The sequence below is a fragment of the Lichtheimia ornata genome, assembly GCF_029851405.1.
Source record: "Lichtheimia ornata isolate CBS 291.66 chromosome Unknown scaffold00035, whole genome shotgun sequence".
Taxonomy (NCBI): domain Eukaryota; kingdom Fungi; phylum Mucoromycota; class Mucoromycetes; order Mucorales; family Lichtheimiaceae; genus Lichtheimia; species Lichtheimia ornata.
In genome coordinates, this window is record NW_026695355.1 from 321282 (window position 1) to 344004 (window position 22723).

Sequence of the window (22723 nt, forward strand, 5' to 3'; positions counted from 1 at the left end):
GGCGTTGAGTTTAGATGAAAACAATGAACGATAAAAAATGATGCTATATTATTGACATGTTGTGTGTTGTGTGTTGTTGTGTGTGTGTGTGAGTGTGAGTGTGTGTGTGCATGTGTGCATGTGTGCGTGCGTGTGTATAAAAGGAGGAAACGTGTACAAAGGATTATTTGAAAGGTGCATTTAGGGGATCGATAACTGTGCCAAGTTTGGTGAGGACTCTCGGCTTTGTAAGCTTTTGGAATGTATTTCGAGTATTCCACTCCTTGCCAACAGGCGTACGCATAGATCGCTCGTATTGCTCCATTGTTTGGAAAGGGAAAGGGACTTGAGTAACCTGGTATTTTTCGCTCTATAAATGATATAATCAAAAATATGAGACATACTTGAACCCATTTCATGGTACACAACAGCTACTAACCTTTTTGATTCGCTTCTCGTTAATGATAACATTCTTCAATTTCGCATCCTTTCTCTTGCTTGGGTCAACACCTTGGATCTTTCGAACCACCTTGTTCTTCTTCTTCTTGAGACCCTTTCCAGACCAATCTCCCCATCCAGGTAATGTAAGATCTTCGGTTTTATCAGCATCTTCTTCCATAATTGTATCTTTCTCCTCTTCAAACTCTTGTGTCACGTTGTCGTTGGCAAATGCTCGTGCAACCAGATCCCGCTGTGCAAAGGCCAACTTGTTTGATGAATGCACCATGCCAACATCGTCCTCATCATCCTCATCCTCATCATCAGAACCAAATGTGCCACTCGTAACGACCACTTTGGACTCTGTATCCTTGTCGCTCTTTTCAGCTTGTGCTGCCTTAGGCTTGGCTTGATCCAATTGCTGCTTCTTGTCATTCTTCTTCTTTTTGACAGGCAAAGTCTGAGACATGTCGAGTTGGATATCATCGCTCTCTTCCTTTTGAGCCTTCTTGATCTTTGTAACATTGAGCTCGGATTTGTCCTCAATCTTTCCTTTGCTGGTGTTGTTCTTTTTGGATGCCTTCTTTCCTTTCACACGTGTCTCCACTTGTTGAAGCCAGGGACTGATCTGATCATCATCCACCTCCTGAAGCTTTTGATCGAGTGCACTGACAGGTGCAATGTTGACTGTGCCAGAGGTGCGTACCTTGTGTGCTGCAGATTGTGACACCTTTTTAATTTGACCAGCATCATTGAGTTCCACTGAGCTTGTTGTTGTCGATGTGTTCTTTCCATCTTTGCCCTAAAACAATGAGAATGTCCATGTGAATAAAAACTCTTCGTATCCATTGACAACCTAGAATCTTACCTTGGCAACACCAAACGCCAATCGTCCAGGATTGTTTTGCACAATGTGTGATGTTTGTGCATCCTTGTCCTCTTCTTCCAGCCATTCATTCTTAAAGTCATCCACCATGGCTCGCGTAGCCTGTAGGTTCCGCTGATCAGCATCTTGCATGAATTTCATGGAGAAGAGGCCTTTCTTTGGGGTATCTTGTTCATCGTCATCAAGCTCTCGTTCCAATCCAGCAATTTCCTTGGCAATCTTATCACCATCATCCTCGTCATCTTCGGAATCATCATCATCGCTGTCAGATTGAACGCCTTGGATCTTTTTGCGTAGCTCTTCACCACGTCGCAATTGTTCCATAATGGCTTCACGTGTTCCTTCATCTGCTTGGCCTCGAGCAAGAGCACGCTTGGCCCATTTGCTGGTATTCTTGTGCTTAAGTGTCATACGTTCCTCTGCACGATCCAAAGCAGCCTTCATTTGATCCTCGGCGGTCATCTCCGCATCAATATCATTGCCAATGCCAGCTGCCAATAACTCTTGTTTGGCCTTTTCTTTACGCTGCAACTTGCGATAGCTCTTACTCTTGATCTTCTTGATGCGTTTGGCCTTTTGCTCGTGGCGAAACATGAGTTCACGCATGATCTTCAATTGCTTTCGTCGTTCCTCAACTTCCTCCACTGACAACTTGTTGAGCTGCAAAGCCTCGAATTCTTCCAATTCCTCATCTTTCATGCCTGCAGCCTGTAATGCTTGTTCAATTTGCTTCTCCATGGATGTCTCTGCACTGAACTTGCTAGCAAGAGCTGCACTGGTGACGCGTTGACCCACAGTCGTATTGTTTTGCATAGGGAATGAAAGATGTTCAGCCTAAAATTGTTCCATGGTAAGTACGCCTAAATCAAATACGCATATCAAAGTAGCCCATACCTCACGATTTTGCTTCACTGTTGCTTCCCAACGTGAGATTTCCTTATTGGCTTCCTTATAAGCGGCTTGACGATCAGCACGATCCTGGATACGTTTGGCAGCTGGAGCATTCAATGCTGATTGTACGACGTTTTTGCCCTTGCCATCCAATTCCAATACAGTCTTTCGAAGGGATGCAAATGCGTCCTCATTGGGCATGGAACCCATCAAATCACCCAAATCGAGCTTCTTTTTGTTGTCAGCCGAGGATGATTCACGTGCAAGAAGATTGAATTCATTTTCTTCATAAACTTCAGTGCGCTCCTTGCGGCGTTTCTTTTTGGCGCTGCCATCATCATTGAGAGATCGTTTCTTGCTGCTCAAGGCATCAATAAAGTCCACCATGCCTTCACCATCATTGCCTTCATCTTCGCTGTCGGATGCATGCATGTCGTCCATATCCTCATCGCTGTCCATCACTCCTTGCATCAATTCATCCACTGCTTTCTTGTGTGCTTGCTTACGATCTTTGCTGGATTCTTCTTCTTCCTCATCATCGTCAAGCATTGCTGAAAGATCAACGTATCCTTCACCATCCTCATCTTCTTCATCGTCTTCATCATCGACATGCTCTCCATCATCAGATTCGTTCATATTGATCTCTCGTTCTTCTTGGATATCAACTGAAGGTTCTCTCTTTTTGGCTTTCTTAGCCGAGCCCTATATGACCCATAATGGATTAGAATGACACTTGACATAGAGCCAACCAAACCCAACTCACCTTGGTCGATCCCTGGAATTTGAAGCTTTCGAATCGTTCGTCGTCCGAGTCGTCAAAAGCCTCGTCTGAATCGATCTCTTCGTCGTCTTCTTCGTTGACATGATCGACGTGGTATTCATAATCGTCGACGTCGTCTAGATCGTGACCTTTGCGTGCCAGTTGTCGCTCGTCGTCGCTAGCTTCGTAGACATCGGTGACATCGACCTTGCTTTTCCTCTTTCCCTTTGCTTGGTGAGAAGCTGACTTGTTCTTCTTGCCGTTGGTCTTTCGTTGAGGTGGCATAACAAAAGTGAAATCCTCCAGTTCCAGGTGTCTCACAAGAATAAAGATTTTTTTTGTCGTCTGGCATTGAAATCTCCTCGGCTCACACAACCCTGTTCCTGCTTTATATGAATCCTGCTGCTACTTCTTTTGTTGATGGGTACATTCTTTACGGGTAACTTTTATAAAAAGGGTACTATTATTGTATGATCACCATTGATGTACATCAACATCTATACAGTCAAAGTATCTTGGCCTCATCAAACTACTGTAAGGAACACAAGATCGTGTATGAATGGGATTGACAATGAACGCCAAGTATGTATGAAAATGGATTATAGAGGCTTCCCATTATCTGAAAGAATACGCAAAGTAGCTGATCCCCACACTCACTTTATATAAAAGAACACTATCCTTGGATTGTACAACATATGACTATGTGGGTCGACCACTTTTAAATTATCAACTTTATTAATTACCAAGGAAACTGTAACCCAGGATACCAATGTATGTAATGATGTCATGGAGATGGTTGATATGCGTGAAGTCGTCATACTACACAAGGGTACACCGGGTGAAAAGAAGAGTAGCGTATGATAGATCCAACGATAATGACCAAGATCAAGGAGTGTGTCATGGTGGATAAAGAGATCGTTGGTGCACGTGACTTTGGACAAGGTGTGTATATGTGCATGTGTAACATACAAGAAGACCCGCTGTGGAGCTCCATTTTTAGTCGGTGCTATGCTTCCTTCGTTCGCTTGTTGAACTCATGGACGACATTCCTGCTGTTATGGAAACCGACTCCAATCAACATGTGCAATCAGCGTCCATTGCTGACGACAAGAAGCGACAATCCGGCGAGTATACAACGTCGACAACTTCATCGATGGATGCAAAGGCAACCACATTCACGTCTGCAACTCCGTCGTCTTCCACACCACAACGTTCAGGGTCTTTGAAGAAAATGACATTGTCGTCTAGGGATGAGGCATCGTCGGCAGTCAACATGAGTGGTGGTGCTAGCAGCAGCAGCAGCAGCAAGGCAAGGCACTCTTCGCATAGTCGTACGCAGTCTATCCATTTGCAACCACCAAAGAAAAAGTACGGCCACGTCAGACGAGGATCACTTCCACCACTGCAGATCAATCCTAACACCAACAAACTTGCTCACGTCGACTTTGGTTCACCTATTCGATCACCCTTTGCTACATCCATACCACCTCTGCCAGAGAAGATCTCCATCCAAATCCCACATCCAAAGTCTGATTTATCTCATATCCAAATTGTCAAGAACAAGAACATCATTGAGAACCTTTCATACATTGGATTATGGTACTTCTTTTCAACATCATTATCATTGTACAACAAGAATCTCATGGGCAAGGATCGTTTCAACTTTAACTTTCCATTACTGCTATCAGCCATACATGCTGGATTACATGCCCTGATCACTTCAGCTATGATGTCGTTTGGTGGAAGCCGATGGAATACAACAAAAGCAACATTATCCTTGCATGATTATGTATACAAAGTGGTATGCTTACCCCATCTCTCTCATATCATATAAAGCGACTAATGAAGACCTTTTATTAGGTACCATGTGGTATAGCAGCTGCCCTGGAAATTAGTTGCGCCAATGCATCACTTATGTATGTGACCCTGTCATTCTATACGATGGTCAAATCAAGCACACCTATCTGGGTCCTCCTTTTCTCTTTTATTTTCGGTTTCGAAAAGCCGCGGGTTCGGCTTGTTGCTATCATTGGTTTAATGGTCGTTGGTGTCATCCTCACAGTGGAAGGCGAGACAAAATTTGACATGGTTGGATTTCTCCTGGTGCTTGTGGCAGCTGTGGTCTCTGGTTTACGGTGGAACCTTACGCAGTTCCTCCTTCAAGAAGATCGTTTGGGAATGGATAATCCGATCGCTACGCTATACCATCTCAGCCCTATCATGTTCGTCATCATGTTACTACTCAGCTTGATTTTCGAGAATCCTGTCGACCAATTCAAGGAATCAGAGCACTTTGACAGTATATTTCACGTGATGGAATCCTTTGGTTTGATGTCAATTGGCGGATTCTTGGGTAAGAGTGGGATATTTCAGGTAGAGAAAAAGAGGATACGTACTAACTTTTTATATCCAGCTTTTGCGATGACGTTGGCAGAGCTATACTTGATCAAGAGCACCAACACCGTTACATTGAGCGTCGCCGGTATCAGCAAAGAAATCGTCATCATTTCGCTATCCGTCATGATATATGGTGATGTTTTGACCCCCAAGACTCTATTAGGGTAAGAAAAGAGTTTCACATGATTCATCGCATGATTTGGATTATACCTTGCTAAACCACCCCCGCCCTGTATGATTAGCTTGTTTGTATCCATCGTTGGCATTATATGGTACAACTACTACAAGATGACGAGGAACCAACATATGGATGGCAATCAGTATCAGATGATACCCATGCATGGCAATAGCAAACTTGAAGATTAATCCCACAAACCATCAATCCCCCTTTCATCATGTGTGTAACAATTGGACTATATAGAGTATTCGGGCCGATAACAATAACAATGGATCTCATGTTACTCATCTTGGAAACATGTACAGGGGTGGAGTAAAGGATATATACATTATACAGCGAGGGATCTTTTTAGACAAAGAGAATCGGGATCGACTCTCCTTAGGGTACGGGTGATGATATGGTGGAGGAGGGGGGTATGTTCAGAGATGATGGGTTTACTGTACTGCGACTACTGGTGGCGTGTGATGTCGATCCAAATGATCGCGAGGTTCTTTTTCATCAATGATGGGGCTAACACGGCGACCGGATGAAGGTGTATTCCATGTCATTTTGGGAGCCCTTGAATAAGCACAATCGGGTGGGCGAGGAAGCGATGAAAGCGATGAAGGCAGCACAATCTAGTAAAAGTAGTAGCCGAATGTTAGGAATAATGAAGCCATTTACAAGCGGTTCTTTGCACGTACATCAGACTTTTGTTCCATACGGGTTTCTTTATGCTTGGAAACATGAATTAAATGTGTACCATGGCCTTTGGCGACTCGTCGTGCGACTCCGTTATGGTCAAGGACAACTTCGTAGACTTTGGCCTGATATAAGAATAACGTTGTTCATCAGTAAGAAGATGGGGAATAAGATCTACAATGAATGATTGTTTATACCTCTTGTTCATAAGACATGCAGCAACCCATATTGATTTATGTTTGTATTGTATGCAAGGAGGAAGAGGGGGAAAATACGCCAGTAAATGATCAGAGGATTCTACTTTTATATATGCTTTTTGGTTCGAACTTGGTTGTTTCCATCCGAAACAAAAGCGGGAAAAGGTGTTCTATTTCGGAATGCTGTGTTTCCTGCTAAGGCTTTGAATGTGGTAAACATAGCAGCCAAATAGGATACTCCATCCTGCTTCATCTGGGTCACAGCAGCACGTAGTGGTACGCATTGAAATCTTGGGACGTGCTTGGCGCAGCCACTCAAGCCAGTTCAAGTCGGCCAAATCTTCTATTTTTAGATGTTTACCATCCTCCTTTGTCGATCAAACAAAATCGGAGTCATACCGAGAAAACAACCACACTACGAAAGACTTAGTGTTGCTTGGCAATGATGTATGTCTTTTGATGCAGCATAAATGGAAAGCCAAGGTTACGAATGCGGGGTAGAAGAAAGACCAAATTGATCAGGTCCAATTTTTCTTCTTCTTCGTTGAGCCACCATCATGGCGTCAAAAACCTCTTTATGTCATATCAAGCTCAGCATGTGATTGCCCTCTTTGTATATGAGAGGTAGTAAAAGGTACAAAAGATCCATCCTCCACTCGAACACAGCCACTTGCCCCCCTTTCATAAAAGTTTAGGCTTGTACGTATTCATGCATGTAGTCATTGTTATGTAATAAACCCGAGATGATGCTTAATAATGAGACCCGAGTGATTATACCAATGAGCGTTTATTATCATATGATGGGTATTGAATGCAAGTCGAGGTATCCAAATGCTATTCTAAGGAAGCTGCATCAAAATGGATGGGCCAAAGCTAGTGTGTACAGCAAGTTGAATTGAGACTTGAACAAAACTCAGCAATGTCTTGCGCCCTCCAACTCCTTGTCAACGACCGTAACATCAGCATCTTGTAAGCACCTCCCAAATCCAACAGCTCAGTTACCCAATGACAGCAATTGACCACTCAGAATCCCTATTCTCTGCAGACGTCGACAGCCATGACATTGGCACAAAAGATTGCTCAGCTGGATGTATTTCCAAAAGTCGATGTGGATAACCAAGCACGCAGCGAAAAAGGAGGCCTGCTCACTGTTTTACTCGGCTGCTTTCTTGCACTGCTGACGCTAAGCGAGTTTTCAGAGTATGGAAGGAAAAAAGGGGGATGTCTTGGCTGCAGCAAAAGAAACACGAGAATAACATGCAAGTGATATAGCTATCGTCGAGTACGCACCAATTACCAGTTCCTGGTAGATCCAACGATAGAACAAGGCATCCAAATCAACATGGACTTGACGGTGGCAATGCCGTGCAATGGCAAGTAGAGAATAGGGGACATTTGGTATCATCATGGGGCTAATTCCTTGAAACCATCTAGTCTTACTCGTCCATGTGTACGATGCTTCAGGGCAACAAATGCATTTGACGGAGAATCTCAAGATGGTACCGGTAAGTAATAGCTATGGAGAAAAAAAGACATGACGTTGACAAGTACGATTAGGCGGAATTCTCCATCAACCGTGAGGATCAAAAAAGGTGGGTAGGAAGCGTGTTTGTATATTAGTATTTGTGCTCATATGGATTGGGTACCTGATAGAGCATTGGATTCCCGTTATTTGCAAGAAGTGGTCAAGGCTGCAAGTGGAAAACCTTATGATGAAAAGATTGCTGGTATGTGTGGCACGTTGTTTTTCATGCATTGTACTTACAATGTGACCACAGCGGAAATGGGTGCATGCAGGATTTTGGGTTCTATCTACGCAAGCAAGATTGCTGCCAATCTACACATCACGTCGCGTGGACACGGATATCGTAAGTACCTTGATTGAATACGCCTCTTGATCTTACATTGGAATCTAATTGCGTTTATAGACTCTCATAGTCACACGGATCATTCATGTACGCTCGTATTCTTGGTCAACACACACACATCCGCTGACGCCTTCTTTTAGTGTTGAATTTTACCCACAGGATAGACGAGCTTTCCTTTGGCAAATATTATCCAAACGCGATCAACCCACTGGATAACAGCATCGAAGTCTCAAATTCTCGTAAGTGTGCACATGGGATATCAAGAGGATAAGGCAAATCTAATAATATGGTATAGACTTTGAAGCTTTCCAATATTTTCTTTCGATCGTAAGTATGGATCATGGATCAACCGGATACCCAATTGGGCTGACTGTGGGATGACTTTAGGTGCCAACGACATACATTGGTCGACAAAAGGATGTCATTATTACCAACCAATATGCAGTGACCGATTCTCGCAAGGCAGCTCCTGATGATAGACCATCGAATATGGTGCCTGGTATCTTCTTCAAATACGACATTGAGCCTATTTCGGTCCAAATATCAGAATCACGGCAATCATTCATCCATTTCATTGTTCGATTGTGCGGCATTGTTGGTGGATCGGTGGTCACTGTTGGATTTATTTATCGTACCATCAAGCTGATCTTGACCGGCGGCAAGGAGGATCCCAATCTTTATGCACCAGCCCACAACCTCATGCGTAGTGTATAAAAGAGCTAGGGAAAATATAGGCAAATATCATAGAGATAATCCACGTGGAGCTGGAAATCATTGTTGTACAGGCAGCTATATGAGATAACCATCATGTTGACGGAGGTCCAAAACAAAGTTATTTGTCTCATTTTACATTTGGCAAAGAGATCGCCTTGAATATGGATAGGGATATGGGTGGGATCGAGGGGGGTTTCATGAAATCATTGAATGCTGTAGCTTAAGGTATTGGCCAATAAGATTGGTTCGCCATGCATATGTCAATGGTTAGTAATTGATTGTCACAAAAATGTGTGGAGATTAGCAAATGGGGTAAAAGAGATAAAACCCAGGTGACACTACTACACTGAGTATCGGCGTGCCAATTGAGTAAACCTCTCAATGCAGCAGCAATGTGATCTGCTTTTTACACACACACACACACACATGCATCATGTAACATGTCCCACGCAATAGATCAACAATGTGGGGTAGGTATAATTTTTCTCAAAAATCTTGGCGTGTGACCTTTTGACAACATTTTGGACGTAATAAGATAATGATGTACCCCAGATTACCACTCTCGGAATCAGCGGTATGCGTTACCGATTCGGCGCACGCGCGCTCACGGTGAAAATATAAACCCGGTACTGCACATAAAAATTATAGAATAGCGTGCCACAGTTACACATGGTACAAAGGGCCGTTTTTGTAACCGTACGTACCAAAGAGGCGTGATTTCGAGCGGAGAAAGCAAAGTTTTGCAAATATAGAGGAAGCGAGAATCACAGCTTTGGGATCTTGTCTTCTTTGCTCTCACAACTTTCAAGCGTTGTTCTTCGGTCCGGCCATTCTACGAGGCATTGCAAACAAGAGTCGCTCTTCAGAGTTCCGTGTAGGTTTCCTTTTTATTTCAAAAATTTCCATATGGCTATCAATCAAGACAACGGAGTAAACGAAGGTATCTCTCCATCAATCAGGACTGTATCCCACGATGGCGAAAAGGATGGCTGCCAACAGTCTCAAGACACATTTACTCAAGGTAAGATCAAGCATACCTCCCAATCTTAAAAGTTGCAAGAAGCATTACTCATGCATGATCCCCGCTCTTAGATGAATCAAAACAAGAAATCAAGAGTGAAAAGAGCATCCGACAAGAAGATGATGATGTGAGCAGCCATACCCTTCCTGCAGAAGATGATGTAGAAAAGAACGATGCTGCCAAAGACGAAGCACCAGATGGTGGCTATGGATGGTTTATCGTCCTGGGAGCCTTTTTAGTGCAAATCAGCAGTTACGGCATGACGTCTTCATGGTAAGGTTATGCCCAAAACGACTTTTCTAGTACTTTTGTACTCATACATAATTGTCTTTTTCTAGGGGTAAGGTTTCAGGGAAATTGATTTCCCCAAATTTTAAAGTCTGTATGAAACAACGCTAATCATCGTCTCACAAACAAAAGGTGTCATGCAAGACTATTACGAGCGAGAAGTCTTTGGTGACAAAGTATCCAACGCAGCATTCCAATTGAGTTTTGTTGGTACTTTGATCTCCGTATTCGCCAATTTGATGGGTCCTTTAGCTACAATCCTATTATCTTACTTTGGTACCAAAGTCGTTCTTATCTTGGGCACGTTGTTCATTGCCATCGGCTTGTTTATGGCAGGCTTTGCGACTGAGGTAAGTCCATGTGGTGCTTGCTTTTGTTTTCGTATGTTTATCAGCAAGATTCTTTTTTAGATCTTCCATCTTTACTTAACGCAAGGTCTTAGCTATGGCATTGGCATGTGCTTTATGTACATTGTAAGTCCTTTTCTATCTATCTACATTGCTCGACGTTGCTCATGCATGTATTATTCATAGACTATCATGGGTGTTGCTCCCCAATACTTCAACCGTAAACGAGGTCTTGCACTCGGCATCATCGCCAGTGGATCTGGTATTGGTGGCCTCATCTTCCCCTTTGTCATGACCCCAATCAATAATAGTCTCGGAGCCGGATGGTAAGTTTGCCGTTTTCGCTTATCAGATCCTTTTGATCATAACACCTTGTGTTCTATATAGGACGTACCGTGTACTTGGATTCATTGTTTTGGCTTGCGATATCATTGCCGTTATCTTGGTGAAGGATCGTATCAAACGTCCTTTGTTCCAAAAGAAAAAGTTAAGCGATATCCTCAAGTTTGACGTATTCAAGCATCCACCCTATAGAATTTGGGCTCTTGCTGCAACCATCCAGCTCATGCCATACTTTGTGCCATTTTACTACCTCCCATGTAAGTTATTGAACATTGTGCTATCATTCGTAGCTAATCCCTGGATGTGTTTTGTAGCATATGCAACATGGTTGGGTCTCTCCGATAAGCAAGGATCAGCTTTAGTCGCTGTCACCTCGGCTATGAACTTTGTTGGACGTATCATTTGCGGGTAAGTGTTCAGCTCATCTTTACATGACAATAACATCTAACGACAAAGCTATCACATAGCTTTGTATCCGATCGCATTGGGCCTATTAATACCGATATTCTCTACCTTACATTGGCATGTCTTGCCAACTTTTTAATTTGGACATTCGCCTACAGCTATGGTGTGCTGATGGCCTTTGCAGCTGTCTTTGGCTTGGTGTGTGGATCCTATTTCACTTTAGGTATGATGACTTTTTTTCCCATTACCTTTATCCAATGATTCGTGTTGCTTATCACACACTTGTAGTATCACCGCTGACCGCCTCCATTTTGGGCATGGAGAAGTTTCCCACGGGTCTTTCCTTTGTCATTCTCTTCAATGTCATCTCCATTTTCGGTATCAACATCTCCAACGCCATCGAAGACGCTACGAGTGCCGAGCCCTTCTTCGCCTACAAGATGTTCGCTGGTTCCATTTACGCGGCTTCGGTGCTCCTCATGCTTTGGTTGAAATTCACGGTGAATCGAAAAGTCTTTGTAAAGGTGTAAATCATTTCACATTGTTCAGGCACGTTATATCCAATTGCGCTTTTATTATGATGATCCCTTTTTATTATACATATTACAATCATATACAAAATTTCACATGCACTACTATCATGGCGAGATTGACAGGCGATACAAGACATTACCTTACCATTGTGCCAATAACGTACCCTTTTTGTTTGTGTTGGATTGATCGACCAGCTGTGTAATTACTTTTAAACCCTTGCTGAGACCGGATGCGATGGTATACTTGAGCTACAGGCCACTGATAAATACTTGCCATTGGTGATACTTGGTTTCTTCTATCAGGTAACATACAATCGATGGGTCCATGTAGCCAACACTTTCGCTTTAGAGCTAGATGACGCGATGCATTGATTCCATAGGGGGGCTGTTCTTTCACGTGACCTTGGGTATTCAGCTTGTGCTCACGCATGAACGAGTGTATGCGTGTTCTGCTACACACGAACCCATCCTGTGCACCTCTTTTCACTCTGGCAATAATGATACCACGCTTGCCTATTATGTTACTTCCAAGAATGGGGCAATGCTGCTATATTTATATGCAAATAGGTGTTGGCTAGTGATCGAGAATTTCGACCGTGCTAGTAGCAAGCGTTGTGTTCAGAATAATAAACGCTGAATCCCCCCGAATTGCCAACTTTGTGTATATCCATACATATCCTTCCATCCAATGCACTAAAGCATAATAAGATCTACATCCATAAGAAGTCGCATGTATTGAAAGCAATTTGCTACATGTAAATAAAGCGGCTTCTATACAATGACTATCTGGAGTTCACGTGAAAAAGGCTGCCAGGCAGGTTGCCGTATGTAGCTTGAGGCAATGAAGACATTGGTAATAGCAACGGCTGTTGCGTTCGATCGTGGAAGAGGAGTGTGGAAGAGCGTGTGTTGTAGTAGCAGAGTGACAAGATTGTGGTTGTTGTTTAAAACATTGGTGCAAAGGCCTTGCTGACAGTAACTGCTGCAATGAATGCCTGTTGTGGTTGATCGTGTTAGAGGAGAGTGCAAGAGAGTGTAGTATCCAAGAAGGCACGTGTTGTAGTAGAGTGACAAGGCTCTGTACACGCCATGCACTTGCCTTTCAGCCAAAGGCAATCGGATCAAGATAGCTGTGGGATTGACATGATGGGTTGAAGCAGGACAATCGTTCACAGGTGGTAGTTGTACTTGAATGGGCGAACAGTTGAGAATGGGAGGAAGAGGCTTCAAGCTGCGAGTGGAAGAACTGGAAATTAAGTAGGTTGAACCGATGTTTCTTTGTTTGAGCGTTGTTCAGTCAAATCCTCTCGGATCAAGAAAGTTGAAGGATGGATATGATGGGTTGGAGCACGACAATTGTTCGTACGCATTGGATTGGGCAACAAAGGTGAATGGGAGGAATGGGCTATCACCTGGCAGTTTACAAATAACTTTGCAAAATGATTTCTGTGAAATTGGATGATACTTCTGTGTTTGGGCGCTTTTCAGTCAAATCTCATCGGATCATGAAAGTTGAAGGATGGAGATGATGGACTGGAGCAGCACAATCGTTCACATGCATTGGATTGGGCAACAATGGAGAATGGGAGGAGTGGGTTAGTAGCCGGCATTTTAGGAACGATTCCTAAATAGCGCACAAGTATCATGCATCGCCTGTGTTGGCTGACTCGAGTTACACAAACACTTCCCTCTGCACCTTTGGCTACAGTCATACTACTTGACAATGAACAACGACCTCTTTTCATATAGCATCACGCTTACAGCATATGTAAAACATAAAGGTGCCTGTATCTCTAAACTTCACAATCAAACGCGGGGTCTTTAATAGAACCATGTTGCTCGGCGGGGTGAAAGCGATCTTGTGTCAAACTATGAAGTCCATCGTGGCCAATCCCAGATTTCGCAATGTCGCTACCAGCCAAACTGGATCTGGAGGTCGACCTCTTCGACGACGACGACCGAAAAATATTTTTTTGGGCTGTTCGCGACATTGAACGTGAAACTTTCACACAAGGTGCTGTTGGCCAAGCCGAGCCCATTTCTCTATTGAAAACCCCACGTTTCATTGTGAAATCTTGAGATATGGCTGTCTTTATGTTTATACCTATGCTGCAAGCGTGATGGAGTTGCTTTTTCCTAGTGGATGGTGTCGGCTGCATTAACGAAAAGATGAAGAGCTGAGTGAAACGGCACGTGGTGGTTACACAGGCACGTCCTTGACAGGTTGCTACACAAATGGATGATGATGATGATGATTGCCTTTTGTGAAGGTACGTAAGTAATGCGTATGACAATAATGGTTCCATATCACATTTGCATGTAGGAGAAGGTCGAGCTGCATAAACCAATTTGTATATGTAAAAAGATACGTATACATATTGAATGGGCCACTCTACATCCTGAAACTCAATGGAGGGATCTCTTCACTTTTTCTCTTCTCAAGCTCATCCCACTTCCCACTCTTCCTTATTGTATCACAAAAGCCATGTACTTCTCGCATGACCGATAACCAGACCACCTTTATTATTCCATCTTCGAAGCAATAGTATGTAATCCACAAGCTAGCAAACTCCAACAAGTGTGTAATAAATAAACAATGCTTTATTTCATCTAGCTATCTTGCTACTGTACATTGCCACCACCATCGTCGTAGCCGTCCTCCGTCATCATTCGTACTCGTCACCAGTCGCCAATCTCATCCGTCACACCAACATCCAAAAGCACACAAGTTGAAAAGAATGGGATCTTGCAGGCTTCCTTTTGAATCTCTTTGCCGTTATCATTGCCATTGTTGTGGATGAGGTGATCATCGTAATCGTCATTGTTGTGAATGTCGTTATCATCGAAATCGTCATTGTTGTGGATGGCGTTATCATCGTAATCGCCATTGTTGTGTATGTGGTAATCATCGTAATCGTCGTCTCTATAAATAAGAAAGCAAGCAAGTTAGACCATATGATGCCGGAAATGATGACGATTTGGTATACCCGTTAGGCGATCCTCTCCAAGGAAGAAAGCAAATCAGAAGGAATTCACAGACCAAATCACAACCATACGAGCAACGTCGGGCGATCCCTTGTTCTTGAGAAAGCACTGCACGAATCACGCAAGGCCAGTTCGATCATGGCAAGGAAGGACATCACTTACGTTGAGTCCAGGCTCATAGTTGTCCTCATTCATTCTCTCCAAAGAAAGAATGATCCCCAATCCTTCCAATCATTTCCCACCTCATGAAAAGAAATCCTCAAGGGAAATAACGAGCCTATCACGAGAAGACCGTGTTGGTTCAACACATTCACGAGCTGTTGCAAATCCCCTTTTACCTCAACACGGTGACCATACTCTTCCAAAAACCCATCGTCATCGACCCATCAACTCAACGCAGGCCTATAGAGCACTGGACGCGTTTCAAGAAACTTTTCCAGCACACTTGGCTAATGCAGAGGGACGCAGCGGTCACTTGATACAGGCTGGGACTTGAACCCAAAGAGATGATGATGCCCCAAGTTGCATTCCCTGACCAAAGAAACCTATTCAATTCATTATTAGCACACACGTACAATAAACGCCCTTTTCATTGTTTGTCTCATTGCCCTTACCTTTTCCATATACACAAAGACCCTTTGTTGTTGGTTATTGGAAACCGAAATCCATGGTGTAGTAGTGTAGTTGAGCTGAAACAAAACGCCAAACCAGCCAACGTCTTGAGACCAAACTTGCCCTCTATACAAGCTAACACGTCAATGGGACAAGTTGTGCTGCAACATTGGACTCTGAATGTACCTGTGGACACCAAGCATAGAGCAGGAATAGCAACGAACAAGAGGAAGCAAGGGTATCGCCATGACAATAGCCAACCACCCACCACGCTCATTCCTCAGCACTTGAACACGCTCACTCCCTGACTAAATATCCAAATCCAGCCGATTCTTGCAATCATTCTCTTGTAGATACGACCCGCTACGTTGGCACTCGGCTTGTACGGAATCGAGCGATACTTGGTAATGATACGCTGTGAGAAGCTTGAGTGATATTGATATCACCAATGCGAGTGTACTTACATGATGTCGAAGAGCCCTTACAAAGAGAGACAACGAGACAATCCTTGCTGCCCAAGACCACATGCAAATCGAAAAATCATCCATCGAAAAGCCCAAACCAGCATCCTAGCTGCGGGTGGGAGTACTCTCAGTGATATAGCCGATATGAATGAGATACCAATCCTTTTTCATTGGGTATGGAATGCAGCTTGACGATGGAGTCCTTGACGAGATGCATGAATGACCTTGGTAACACAAAAGATGTCAACGCGGGCTCTCATTGCTTGTTGATGACATGATCCATCCATAAGACACGTATAGTTGTAGAGATCCATCAAAGGAATCGCCAATAACCAGAACCACCAAGAGATAGAAAGCTTGCTGATACCAAAGATATACAAGTTGTTCCTTGCTGCTGATGTGATCAATCGATAAGAGACCTTCATGTCAGGATGCCCACCGAATTGCTGATAACGAGAAGAACCAGATGATGGGATAAAGCTTGATATGGAACCAACCATATGGATGCTGTTGTTTTTTGCTGATAAAATCCACTCACAAGAGACTTGCATTGGCGGACACTCTTCAGAGAAATCGCCCGTTGTTTGGTAACCAACCACAGAAATGAAATAAGGATTTGATGACACCAAGAGATAAACGCACTTTTCCCGATTGCTGACATGATTCACCTACGTATAAAAGTTGCATCGTAAACAACTTTCCAAACCCATCGAATAAATACTTAGCAATCATAGCTGTGATCTTGTAAACTCCAAAGCACCAAAAGACCAAGTAGCTCTCTGCAATGGTCCCTCTAAATAATAATGGTAGGCGTTTCAGCAAAGGTCTCCAAAAAGCATGAGAGTCATACATACCTGAATCATGCAATCATCACCCGTAGACTTGGGAACCAAATAGGCCATCAGGATGTAAAGTAATAATAAAAGCGCACAGCCAAAGAAACGACATAGTACCGGCACTCTCCTGTGGATCGACGCGATGAAGTGCATCAATAGAGATACCCATCTTCTCTCTAAAGGCAAGGAGATCAATAGCCGTGAAACGATGGAGCCGTGCGAACAGAGGATGCATTTTTAAATCCCTGAGGCCGCAACGTGAGTCGCACTGTCCCCGGGCACAACATGTAGAGCTCCACAGGAAAGTACAGTACAATGACGTCCTTGACGTGCAGCCTTGATAATAATAGTATCGCCGAAAGAGGCTCTGCCACTGTATGGTGTTTGGTAAGTCCACTTGAATCACACCAATCCCATCATAATGAACACTCTTACCTTGTGGTATTTCTCAATAGCATCATGGCCTCAAATAAAACCGTATCTCCATGTCATCCATATTGTCTTGCTGCTGTTTCACTGTAAGTCTCGTTAATTCACAGGTTTCGCTTTGTAGATCCAATACCACGCATACCATTGAGCCAACCATACAGCATTCTTGCTTTGAGATCCGTGTCTTGTTGCTGCCAGAGGTACCATCATCCAACATGTTCAACCTACCATAAACGCAATGTGAGATAACAAGTAAAACCAACCCACACGCTTTTGTTGTCAGCATACCCAAAAGAGGCAATGTGAAGACGTCTTGAGAACTCTCATTGTGGACAACTCGGTAAGGAATCCACACGACGCCCTGAACCATGGTGATCACAAGGAATTGTAACCAAATACACCATCCGAAGGCAATACAATAATCAACCTGCAGCGCCAAGGTATGCCACCATATGTACCATACTCTCATTGGATCCTGAAATTGGCATCATAAGAGATATCCACCTTCTCTCTGTAGGCAAGGAAATCAATAGCCGTACTTGGATGGAGGCCGTGCGCACAGCGGATGCATTTTTAAATCCCTGAGGCCGCATCTTGAGTCACACTGTTTCCGGGCCAAAATTCCCCAGGAGAGGACAGTACTATACAATGACATCCTTGACGTGCAGCCGTGATAATAATAGTATCGCCGAAAGAGGCTCTGCCACTGTATGGTACTTGGTAAGTTCACTTGAATCTAACCAATCCCATCATAATGAACACTCTTACCTTGTGGTATTCTAAATAACATCTTTGCCTCAAATAGAAACCGTATATCCATGCCATCCAGTAGGTGCTGCTGCTGTTTCACTGTAAGTCTTGTTAATTAACAGGGTCTGCTTGTAGATCCAATACCACACATACCATTGAGCCAACCATACAGCATTCTTGCTTTGAGATCCGTATCCTGTTGCTGCCAGAGGTACCATAATCCAACGTGTCCAAGCTACAGTAAATGCAATGTAAGGTAACAATAGCATTCGCTTTTCATGTCGACATACCCATAGTAACAATAGGTTGCGACCCTCCTTGATGAGAACCATGGAAAGCATACACGCGACACACGACACCCCCTTTGAATCTCGTATGAACGCGAGAACAGCAAACTACACGTGAACTTTAGAACCACAATGCCCAGCTTGAACAATAAAGTAATGCAGCGATGGAACGTACATGTTCTAATTGCAATGGAAGCTTGAGTCATGGGCAGATCGCGCGCGTACTTGTTGTTGAATGTCTGCAGCTGGAAAGTGTCGCCATTGACCACATGTTCACCCCAATGAACGCTGTACATTGGAAGGAATGCCAGCAATTAACGCGTTGTAGCTTGTAAATGGAGACAAGCTTACCTTTTTTTGTGAAGTGGAAGTGAAGAAGAGTGGTCTCTTTGTTCTTCCTGTTCGCTCCAATTCGTGCACTCCATACCACCCCGCTTGCTACAGCTATCACTGTTTATACGTACCCTCCACAATATCCTATGCTTTTAGCTCCATAAGAATGATCACTGCTCAAGACTTCAATTGAGAACAGCCCTCGTAATTAAGCTATCAGGTCTGTGCGCAATCACATCGATCGCAGCTCCACTCCTGAACCAACTTGTGTAACCTACTGTATAACCCCCCTACCAAGTATGATATCTCGCTTTCCACCCGTCGAATTTGCTGTCCCCCTTCAATGCAGAAAATAACCAAGTGGTCCACTCCTTGCACATCTGAGCTAATAGTACGATACCCAAAGTATTATGTTGAATCAAATTTTCATTCAATAAAAAGTCGAAGAACACGTAGCACACTGTCTGTGGATGTTTATCAAGTAGATACATGATGCATAAGGAAACAATATAGCCAAATGGAATAGGGTATGGGCGAAGCATCTAGAGTCATCAGGGATAATTGTGGCATCTTATTCTTGATTGCTGTCGTCATGATCACCCTTCATCCATGATTGCACAATGGGTGCTGTATGCTTTGGCTTGAGTACTCCAATATCATCCATAGCTGCGAAACACCTCCTTTGAGATATAAGCCCTCTCGTCAAATACATCCAGTCTATCATCATCCTCAGCCGTATGCATATGGTATGATCCATCCTTCCTCCTGACGACGCGACAAATAATCCTTGCCTTGATTGAATTCGTAACCTTTACAAACCCAATATGTTGGTAGAAAGAAGCCCCAGAGGCAGCTACTGATACGCTCCCTTTCCCATCGACCCTTGGTCCCTCTCTTCATGGGTCACTTTCCATCGCAGCTCAACCAGTTAAAGACGGCTTGTATTGCGGCATAGTTGATGGCTGATAGCGGGGCATCAAAACTGGACATCACGTTTTAAATAGGCCAACAAGGAAACCAACCCGGTCAATAGATCCACAATCCTTCCATCCCATGTATCAAAGCAATGAAGTATCCAGATCCATATCCATAGTAAGCTGTATGTATTGAAGCACGTTGCTACACGTAAATAAAGCTGCTTCTATCCAATGGCTATCTGTTGTTCGCATGAAAAGGCTGTAAGGCAAGCTGCTGCAAGTAAATAACGCTGTTCGAGGCAATGAAGTAGAGACCTCGCTAATGGCAACTGCTGGAATGAATGCTGTTACGCATGATCTTGGAAGAGGGATGTGCAAGAGCGTGTGTTGTGCCAAGAGACTCGTGTGTTGTGGTAGAGTGACAAGAAGACTGTGCACACGCCATGGAATTGCCATTCAGTCAAAGACAATCGGATCAAGGCAATGTGGGGGTGACATGGTGGGTTGTAGCAGGCAATCGTTCACATGTGGTGCTGGTGGTGATAGTTACTTTTTAAAGGGTCAACAGTTGCAAAAGGAGGGTGTATTGTGGAAGAGAGTAAATGAGCTGGGGATTTAACGGCCTCGGACCCGACCATATCAAAATACCTTTATAGATATCGCCTCTTTCAACGCTCGAGAACAATAAAAGAAAGCCCTCATTATTATTACTCTTCAAAACAAAAAGCGACATCTTTGTGAGAACATCAACAATGGTCATCAATGCATCCATAATATAAAGGTCAGCATGGTGGATGACGACCATTGTTGTCTAATGAATACCATCCAGTCTACATGATCACCAAAGTAAATCTTATTCATTTACAGCTGCCTACCGTAAACGAATCACTCAAAAGGGAGATTTGACTTGGTGCTGCAGCAAGCTATGCTAGTAGATTGTTTTCATGATGGCCAAATGCCCAACAATATGCTCGATAACTTTGTGGATATCTACAGCGCTTAATTTATTTTCGCGACAAGAGTTATTTCGGCGGTTTCACTATGGTAATATACATGTCACTCTATGGAGAGGTAATCGGAATAAGAGGATGTGGTAAAGAAGGGGAGAGATGAGGGGAGAATGAACTTAGTAGAAGATGGGAAGCTTTTGTGCGTTGACCATAGGGTCGTTAAATCGAAGACCCATATCGAGTTGGTTGATAGCTTGAACATCTTCCTCATCCATGGACCAGTTAAGGGCTTCAAGGTTCATCTTCATGCGGTCGACATTAAGAGACTTGGGGACAACAGCAACGTTGCGTTCAAGAGACCATCGCAAAGCAACTTCGGAAGGATTACGGTTGTACTTGGCGGCAATGTCCTTGATGACAGGGTTCTCAAAGAGAGGTTCAACCGACTTGGCACGTCTGGAACCAGTGGAAACAAATGAGGTGGGACCAAAGGAAGAGTATGCAGTAACAGCGATGCCTTGAGCTTGTACCCACTTGACGAGGTGCTCTTGTTGAAGATAAGGATGCAATTCAACTTGAAGAAGAGAAGGCTTAATGTTGGCATAAGTAAGCATATCCATCAACAATTGGACGTTGAAATTGGAGACACCAATGTTGCGAACAAGGCCTGCTTCAACGAGTTTTTCCATTTCACCCCAGCACTCGTGCATTGGTGCACGATCCAAGGTGATGGTCTCTTCACCAGGTTGATACCAGCCAGGGGGATACTTTTCTTCGATAGGCACATACTTGAGAGGAAGAGGGACTAGAAGATAAAAGTTGTTAATGATCAACAACCCTTTCTATATCAAGGACATGATAAACTTACAATGTACGAGGAACATGTCAACGTAATCAAGACCAAGATCTGCCAATTGCTTTTCACATGCCTTGCGAACATGCTCCTTCTTGTGATAAGTGGACCAAAGCTTGGTGGTGATAAAGAGGTCTTCACGCTTCACAATGCCTTCATCGATAGCCATCTTGATACCCTTGCCAATGGCTTGTTCGTTCTTGTAATTGCTGGCGCTATCGATCAATCGATAACCGCAACGAATGGCATTGTAGATAGTCTCTGGGGCAACATCGGGAGTAACCTTCCAGCAGCCGAAGCCAATAAGGGGCATCTTGTCACCAGAGGGTTGAAGAGTGATGTATTCGACGGTCATTTTGCTTGTGTATGTGTTTGAGTTGTTAAGAGTAAATAGTAGAAGAGTTGATGTAGAATGACAAGATGGGCGAATTGGTGGCCCTATATATACTTTTTGCATGCTGCCATCTTAGCGTCCATATGTTTCTTGTGTCAAGGACTCGATGGCCTGGTCGCTCGATTGAATGTCGTCATATCAATCTCATTTGGAAATCTGTGTCAAAGTGTATTCTGCGTCGTTTTCTATCATCATCGTTGCATTTGCGTTTACAGAAACTGAGTTTCTGTATATTGCTGTTTTTGGTTTAGCTTACCCAAAACACGTAAATGTAACTTGCTTCTTGCCTTTTGCCCTGCCCCTGGATTAGGCCGGGGGACCACACAAATGCAACGCATGGCAACAAGCAAATATAGAGTAACCTGACGAGTACGGGAAAATTTCCCGTTTTGATGCTTGCACATAGATCATATACATGCACACAAATGGCGATCTCTTTCCCACAAAGTTTATGAAAATTGTTGACATGAGTAAAAGCAAGGCTGACATGGTCATTGTTCTCACTTTTTCTCTTCCCCGCTACATGGTCAGTGTGGACGTTTGTCAAAGCGCAAAATTCCACAATGCCGACATCACTAATTCATCTTCCGTCGGACACCACAATGTCTTGTCCGGAGGTGAGAGAGAATGAAACCAGCGATGAGGGGCAAAAGTACGCCCACGCATATGCTTTTGTTCAGGGCGGTGTTTAGCTTTATCAAGAACAGATCAAGATTATTGTCGGGCTTTCCTTAAGAAACTCATCGAACATGCTATCGACGTATCAAAGTATGACGGATAAAATGACCCGTGCGGGATTTTGCAATCACTTCCCCGCTGTTGGCCAAGGCGAATCTGGGGTAAATGGTAAGGTAAGCAACCATCCAACAAAGATGTCTCTTTGACAAGAGACAGGCTCGAGAAAGTATGTATGTATAACCATGTATTACAGAAAAAGGGTTACCCTTTCAAGCAAAACGTCATGGTATCCAAAACTGGAAGGAGTGAC

The 22723-nt window shown here is 43.6% G+C and overlaps 8 protein-coding genes across 8 annotated transcripts; 3 read left to right on the forward strand and 5 right to left on the reverse strand.

The window, feature by feature from the left end:
* Positions 1-163: 163 nt before the first annotated feature.
* O0I10_007372 (uncharacterized protein) lies at positions 164-3239 on the reverse strand (the record flags this gene model as incomplete). The annotated part of the gene is made up of 5 exons (XM_058487390.1): positions 164-349; positions 419-1219; positions 1286-2137; positions 2198-2896; positions 2958-3239. The coding sequence occupies 5 exons, from the start codon at positions 3237-3239 to the stop codon at positions 164-166; spliced, it is 2820 nt and encodes a 939-aa protein (XP_058341951.1).
* Positions 3240-3990: 751 nt separating this feature from the next.
* Positions 3991-5717, forward strand: O0I10_007373 (uncharacterized protein; the record flags this gene model as incomplete). Its single annotated transcript, XM_058487391.1, has 4 exons — positions 3991-4755; positions 4815-5307; positions 5368-5515; positions 5594-5717. The coding sequence occupies 4 exons, from the start codon at positions 3991-3993 to the stop codon at positions 5715-5717; spliced, it is 1530 nt and encodes a 509-aa protein (XP_058341952.1).
* Positions 5718-5963: 246 nt separating this feature from the next.
* Positions 5964-6425, reverse strand: O0I10_007374 (uncharacterized protein; the record flags this gene model as incomplete). Its single annotated transcript, XM_058487392.1, has 3 exons — positions 5964-6146; positions 6213-6335; positions 6408-6425. 3 exons carry the CDS (start codon positions 6423-6425, stop codon positions 5964-5966), a joined length of 324 nt encoding a protein of 107 aa, XP_058341953.1.
* A 1039-nt stretch (positions 6426-7464) lies between these two features.
* On the forward strand, positions 7465-8989 carry O0I10_007375 (uncharacterized protein; the record flags this gene model as incomplete). Its single annotated transcript, XM_058487393.1, has 10 exons — positions 7465-7607; positions 7680-7780; positions 7842-7912; positions 7965-7999; positions 8061-8134; positions 8186-8275; positions 8336-8362; positions 8416-8514; positions 8571-8602; positions 8663-8989. The coding sequence occupies 10 exons, from the start codon at positions 7465-7467 to the stop codon at positions 8987-8989; spliced, it is 999 nt and encodes a 332-aa protein (XP_058341954.1).
* Positions 8990-9658: 669 nt separating this feature from the next.
* On the forward strand, positions 9659-11922 carry O0I10_007376 (uncharacterized protein; the record flags this gene model as incomplete). The annotated part of the gene is made up of 11 exons (XM_058487394.1): positions 9659-9685; positions 9742-9863; positions 9949-10010; positions 10082-10283; positions 10390-10648; positions 10709-10771; positions 10832-10971; positions 11033-11244; positions 11302-11395; positions 11455-11615; positions 11681-11922. The coding sequence occupies 11 exons, from the start codon at positions 9659-9661 to the stop codon at positions 11920-11922; spliced, it is 1584 nt and encodes a 527-aa protein (XP_058341955.1).
* Positions 11923-14604: 2682 nt separating this feature from the next.
* On the reverse strand, positions 14605-15725 carry O0I10_007377 (uncharacterized protein; the record flags this gene model as incomplete). Its single annotated transcript, XM_058487395.1, has 2 exons — positions 14605-14848; positions 15709-15725. 2 exons carry the CDS (start codon positions 15723-15725, stop codon positions 14605-14607), a joined length of 261 nt encoding a protein of 86 aa, XP_058341956.1.
* A 428-nt stretch (positions 15726-16153) lies between these two features.
* Positions 16154-16537, reverse strand: O0I10_007378 (uncharacterized protein; the record flags this gene model as incomplete). Its single annotated transcript, XM_058487396.1, has 1 exon — positions 16154-16537. One exon carries the CDS (start codon positions 16535-16537, stop codon positions 16154-16156), a length of 384 nt encoding a protein of 127 aa, XP_058341957.1.
* A 4127-nt stretch (positions 16538-20664) lies between these two features.
* Positions 20665-21696, reverse strand: O0I10_007379 (uncharacterized protein; the record flags this gene model as incomplete). Its single annotated transcript, XM_058487397.1, has 2 exons — positions 20665-21293; positions 21357-21696. The coding sequence occupies 2 exons, from the start codon at positions 21694-21696 to the stop codon at positions 20665-20667; spliced, it is 969 nt and encodes a 322-aa protein (XP_058341958.1).
* Between the last annotated feature and the right edge of the window lie 1027 nt (positions 21697-22723).